This window comes from Marmota monax, unplaced genomic scaffold (genome assembly GCF_021218885.2).
Source record: "Marmota monax isolate L192 unplaced genomic scaffold, Marmota_monax_Labrador192_F-V1.1 WCK01_AAM20220418_F8-fsc00108, whole genome shotgun sequence".
Lineage (NCBI taxonomy): Eukaryota > Metazoa > Chordata > Mammalia > Rodentia > Sciuridae > Marmota > Marmota monax.
The window spans coordinates 3,943,497-3,949,991 of record NW_026694593.1 but is presented as its reverse complement, the minus strand read 5'-3'; the positions used below and the strand labels follow the sequence as shown (position 1 = coordinate 3,949,991).

General features: G+C 45.1%; 1 protein-coding gene across 1 annotated transcript; it reads right to left on the bottom strand.

Annotated features, from left to right (window-relative positions):
• Positions 1-5,759: 5,759 nt before the first annotated feature.
• On the bottom strand, positions 5,760-6,101 carry LOC124077443 (late cornified envelope protein 3D-like). The gene has a single exon (XM_046421857.2). The coding sequence runs from the start codon at positions 6,092-6,094 to the stop codon at positions 5,795-5,797; it is 300 nt and encodes a 99-aa protein (XP_046277813.1). The 5' UTR covers positions 6,095-6,101; the 3' UTR covers positions 5,760-5,794.
• Positions 6,102-6,495: the final 394 nt, after the last annotated feature.

Here is a 6,495-nt window from a genome sequence, read left to right as displayed (position 1 = left end):
ACACACTGCTCCGAGCAAAGAGGATTCAGAAAGGAATAAAATTGAATTTCTATTCTTTTTTAAAAAATATTTTTTTAGTTGTAGATGAATAAATATCTTTATTTTATTTTATTTATTTTTATGTGGTGCTGAGGATCAAACCCAGGGCTTCACACGTGCTAGGAGAGCGCTCTACTGCTGAGCCACAACCCCAGCCCCTAAGTTTCTATTCTTGAGTAACCGACAGGGTAGTGAGGTAGACAAACACCCGCACAGTTATGACCTAATGTGATGGATTATGTAACATGCATATGTGGGAAATCCTCAGGGGTTGGGTAAGAGCCTTTGAGTGACAGTGACACCGAGGGATGATGAGATGAGTCCTGATCTTGTTATCTGCTCTCACTTGGGATGGTGAACAAGATAAGGTCTTTGACAACAGACCTGGACATGTGGCAGAAGAGAGGTGGAGAACCCAGCTCAGTACAGGGGCAGCTGGCCCAACTGGGACCCACAGGGACAATTCATGGGACCCTAGAGGCAGCATGAGTGGGGCACAAGGAAGAAAAGCTAATTCTCCTTTGGAGGGGAGAATGGGACTGGATGGGAAGCCAGAAGAAGGTACAGAGTTCATGGAAGAATAGTGTTTTTATAAGGAGTATTGATTTTTGGCAGGGGTCAGACATTCCTAAGTTGAATTAGATTCATGAACCTTTTTTTGACTCTGCTAGTAACAGCTATGAATTATCGAGTACAACCCAAGTCTCTCTCTCTCTCTCTCTCTCTCTCTCTATTACACACACACACACACACACACACACACACACACTTAAACACATGCACACACACCAACTCTGCCGCTTGCCAGTTAGTATGACCTTGGATACACAACTGCTTGTTCATTTAATGGCTGGTAATGAGAGGGATTTGAGAGAGGGGTGTTGCCATAAAGTGACTGCAATGCAATGGAGCACTTAGAGATGACTAAGGCTGAGTCAAGCATAGATATTAGGACTCTCTGAGTGTTGAGATGACAAAACAGGAAAAGGAAGAGATGTAAGGTAATCTGAATATCCAGCTTGCTGTGGAATCGATTCTAAGACATTTAGGAATATGAGAGAGAGAGGAGTAAGTCACACAGACTGGAACAGCTAAGGGAGGTGAATGCAGATGTGAATGTCGACTGAGGGGAACACGAAGTTCTTCCTCCATCTTTGCTTCCTGGACTTGGAAACTGTCTCCAATGCTACCATGAAGTATGGCATCGACATCCACTGTGGACTCTACAGCCACATGCTGCCTTCAGATGATACCATCAAGTCCTTGGGCATTGCCCACAGGGTCCGAGGGGGGCCTGGCTCTAGCTCCCAGAAGAATCACCGCCCCACCTCCAACATGTCGATTTGGGGTGGGAGAATGGCTCCACCGCAGGAATTCAGTAGTGTGACTCTTCTGTCATCTACCAAATGACTTCAGGCAGGGGATCATGGTGAAGTGGGATGATGCTGGCTTTTGACAAAACTTAGGGAGAAAATGTGATTGGCAGTGTTTTGTTTCCTGTGCCACGACACCACCTTTACTTCACCACCGTCATCATCATCATCTTCACACCCTTTAGTGTTTCACCTTTGAAACCCCTCCCTTACGGTGAACTAGTCAAGACGCCCCAGGTCTGTGGATAGTGGACTTATATGCGCTGACATTTCCCCACTCTATTTCATTGCCTTAGAATGAATTCATTGTATTAGAGGTGCATTTCTCCCTGAAATATAGTGTCCCCCAAAACCACCCCAAAACTCTTCTACAGGACATATATAAATTAAAATGCTAGCTCTTGAGAGAGTGAAGGTTAGTGCTACCTTAAGTGGTATTACTTTTCAAGTATATTTATAAAAATCTATAGAAGTGGCCTCTACCTTTTAGAAATTCTAAAAACATGGAGAAAACTGGGTTCTTTCAATATTTGGGTTGAAACATACTTTCTCTATGCAGGTTTGGAGAATGAGTAAGGGAGCCTGAGAAGGGGTTGAGGTGACAAGTTAATCCCCCGTCGGTGTTAGTAATGTCGTCCCTTTCTGGGCTCTGATGTCATGTTTGGTGTGAAAAGAAGTACATGTAAGTATGTTGGTGGTCACCACCAAATATGACATATCCAAAGCTAAGGTTCTGCTCAGACCAGTGCGCTATTCTTTTCCCATTTTATACGGACTCCCCACTCCGTCCTATTCTCCCCTTTCCTAGAGTCTTCCCTCTTCTTCCTCCTGGGTCCCCTGCTGCCTCAGGGTCCCATGAATTGCTCCCGGGTGCCTCAACTGGGCCAACTGCTGCTGCACAGAGGTGGGTTCCACACTTCTGCTCCTGCCCCATGTCCAGGTCCTGTTGTCCACGAGTTTACCAGACCTACATGGGTCCACGTCTGCTGATCACAAGGCGTCTGTGGTCTGCATTGGAAGCAGATTAAGGAATAGTCTTTAACAGACTCATTAGAACACAAATTGCTGAGAGAGGTGACTCTATATCTTTTCTCCTATATTTTTATTTCCTATCATGGTGCCTGGCATGTGGCACATGGGATAACTTAATACATACTTACTTCCCTAGAGAACTGTAGAATCCTGAGCAGGATCCGGTGGTATTTGGGGAATCTCTTTCTCCCAACCCCTAAGACCTCCTTCAGGTTTTAAAGAAGTGGACCGAGCATGCATTATTTCAGGCTTCCCATGATCTCCTAGGTGTTTTAGGTCTGAACTTTAATACTAGATCCTGCCTTCTTTTCTCTTTTCATGAGATGTCCCAACATCTGGAATTCTGGGGGCTTTTTCTGAGTGGCATCTTGAGGCACTTCAGAGTCTCCGTGACTCATTCCACAGCTCCTGGTAGATGGTTCCTTACAATTCTTCCACTTTGAACCCAAAGACTGAACACTGTTGGCTGCTCACATGCAATCACAAATAGGGTTTATGAATCCCAATAAGTGTTCTAAGGCGATAAAATGGTCTCCTAGAAATCAGTGATTTTTTCTTGGCCATAAATGCACAAATAATTTCCCTGTTAGTTCTCGAAAACTCTCATAGAAACAGAAATACATCTTATCTGAGGCCAGGTTTTTATACCCTGGGATACCATTGCATGTATGTGTATGTATGTGGGGTGTTTTAATTATAACTCAAAATCCTTATGTTTTTTGGGATAAGTACTGCTTAAGAATCCCTCATAGTTTGGGGTAATAAAGAACCTGCCTGTGGCTGTGAACCCAAGGCCTGCTGTATTCCACAGCAGTAGCCATGTCCTCGAATGATCCTGTCTGAGACAGATGACATTTCAGAGTCATCTGACATCAACCCTGTCCTGTTTCGTGGACTGTTTGGCACATTTTTGTTCCTAAAGTCTAAGGAACTTGGTGTCCATGATTGCTGGAGGAGAAACTGACTGAAGTTTGGGAAGTTCACCAACTCTCAAGGGACTTAAAAAAACTTTAAACTCTGTGAACTCATGTGGCATTGCACTAGATTTACTTTAGTTCAGGATCTAATATTTTAAAAACTCTTTTTTTTTAAAATTGTGATGAAATGTATAGAACTTAAAATTTACCATTTTATCCATTTGCTTTGGTGTGTAACCCAGTGGCATTGGGTACATTCATAATGTGCAGACACCACCAGTGTTCAGATCCAGAAACTTCCATCATCTCAAACAGAAATTCTGCCGTCAGTAAACAGTAAATCCCCAATCCCTATTTCCCCAACCCCTGGACACTTCTACTCCGCTTCCTGTCTCTTTGAACTCGACAGCTTTTGGTACCTTTTATTAGTGGACTCACAGGATATTTGTCCTTTTGCATTTGGCTTATTTCACCTAATGTTTGTTTTTAAGGCTCTCTTATGCTGTAGCACGTAGCAGACTTTCATTCTTTTTTTTAAGGCTGAATAATGCCATCGTGTGACATATAGAATACACACACCATTTTCTTTCTATTCATCTTTCGATGGACACTTGGGTTGCTTCCCCCTTTTTGGTGGTGTGAACAGTGCTGTTATGGACCGACGTGTACAAATATCTGTTTGAGCACCTGCTTTCAATTCTTCGGGGTATATGTTTAGGAGAGGAATTCTATGGTGTCTTTTTGATTTTTTAGTTTTGTTTTAAGGAACACCCTGGGTTAGGCCTGGATTATTTTTGCTTTATGATCATTTCAGTCTCGTTCAGTGGAAAGGGTCACTGTGGGTTCAGAGGCAAAGCGATGGTTTCAGTCCTGGATGAAGGTGGTCATTTGATTGCTGCACAGTTGCCTAAGGTCTGCCACAGGACCTTCCCACATATGGGGACTTACTGAAGCTGTGACTTATGTGCACTGGCATCTTGGTGGCCTAGAGTTCAAAAAGCAATGCTAAGCACATTGAGCTAATTATTAGCTAAATTGTATATGTTACATATTAAAATTATAAACTAAAGATAATTTAAAAAGAATTCTTTCACTTGATTTGAAGAAAATCAAAATAGCCTGATAGTTGTGTTGATCATCTTTGTAGCCAGACAATCGATACAATTATGTCTCCATATCTGTCACATGAGCTAATAAAAATGCCCACCTCAGAGGGTTGCTGGGAAGATTAATTAAAGAACTTTTCACTTTCTAATAAATTATGAAGGAAAGACTAACCTTTATTTTATGACAAGCTTGCAGAGACCACCATAAAATTAATTCTAAAACTTACTATAATCTTAGAATCAAAATTGATTTTTTTCTTTTTTCTTTTTTGGCTATTATTACGATTCATTAAAACAACCAGCATGAAGCTGTTTCATAATGGGACAGGGAGAGGGAGCATGGGAGGAATCCGCGAACTCTAGATAGGGCAGAGGGGTGGGAGGGGAAGGGAGGGAGCAGAGGTTTATAAATGATGGTGGAATGAGATGGACATCATTATCCAAAGTACATGTATGAAGACATGAATGATGTGAATAGACTTTGTATACAACCAGAGAAATGAAAAACTGTGCTCTCTATATGTGTAATATGAATTGTAATGCGTTGCATTGTCATATATAACAAATCAGAATTTAAAAAAGAACATATTCATTTACAAAAGCAGCACAGCTTCTCACTTTGACTTGTTTCTTCTTTCCTGTTTTCTGGCCCAAGACTCCTATTTAGAGAACTCAGCCACATTTCTGCCCTTCTGCCAAACCTCTCCAGTTTTAACTTTAACAGTCTTTCTTCCTCTCCTGGTGTCTCAGCAACTTTTCTGTTTGTAGATCCTTTACCTTCCCATTCCCTGCCTCTTAGCAGGGGATTCCAGGTCACCTTGTCATATTCAGACGATGGCAGTCACCTTCCAACAGGGTCTGGGCACCACTTAAAGCACTTCCCATACCATACTACGGGGAAACCAGGTCTTTCTTTGGGGGGGACCAGACCCGTGTCCCTTATCTTCCTGTGCCTTCGGAGGAGTTAGAGTTGCTGCTGTTCCGCTCTAGAGACAAGGCCTGATCCCCATGTAAGGCTGTGCCGGCTGGAGGGTCAGAGCAGAGGCCACATCAAAGTCAGAGAGAACCCAGAGATGCTGAGAAGACAAATCTTTATTTTTTCACATGGTCAGGTGTAGGGAGTGAAAACTGATCAGGCCGATGTGGCCAGCCCTGGAAGATACCAGGTGGGCAACCTGTCAGGAACTGGAGAAGAGACCCGAGAGTCACTAGGGAAAGCCCAGAGCTCAAGGCTAGAGGAGATTGGAGTATTGCAGCACAGCAGGTGGGGACAGTCCTTGAACACTGTTTTTCTTAAATTTTCTTTTCTCAACTGCAACTGCCCAGGTCAGCAACAGCCCCCAGAGCTGTGGCCACAGCCAGGGCCCCCAGATTGCTGACCGCTGCCACCATCACAGGAGTCGGAGCTCTGGCGACGGCATCGGTGGGACCTGTGGTGCCTGTGGTGGCTCAGGAAGCAGCCGCCCTCAGAGCTGGGGCCAGTGCAGCCCCCGGACCTCAAAGCACAGCCAGAGGCCGCAGGCGGACACTGTGCTGGGCTCTTGGGGGGGCACTTGGGTGAGGGGCACTTGGGTGAGGGGCACTTGGGAGGGGGCTGGCACTGCTGCTGGTTCTGCTGGAAGGACATCTCCACGGGAGTCAGCGAGCCTGCATGGACCAAAGACAAGGTCAGTGTAAAGCTCTGGGCCACTCCTCCCCTGGGACCGGCTGTGTAAAGCCCTGGCTCTTCAGGCCCTCTGCCTCCTGGGCTGTGGCTTCAGGAAGGAAAATGGAGAGCCATCTCCATCCTCTGACCTGGAGGACCTCCCGTCCTTCCCCTTGCCCTGCTTCCAGAGGAGAATGCTGGGACGCCCCGAGTCCCACCCCCTCTGTCCTCACAGAAACACCAGCACATGCATTCATTGGCTGGTGACTCCAGAGTCCCTGTGGGCACACGTGGTCTCTCAAGAAGGACCAGAGCGGGGAGGACCTGAGAGCCAGGACTCTAACTTCCCTCAGAGGTTCTGTGCTCTCTGACCCCTGACCTGT

What these genes read in the sequence shown, in the direction of transcription:
- LOC124077443 (XM_046421857.2), bottom strand. Translation starts at nt 6,094, where the DNA reads ATGTCCTTCCAGCAGAACCAGCAGCAGTGCCAGCCCCCTCCCAAGTGC.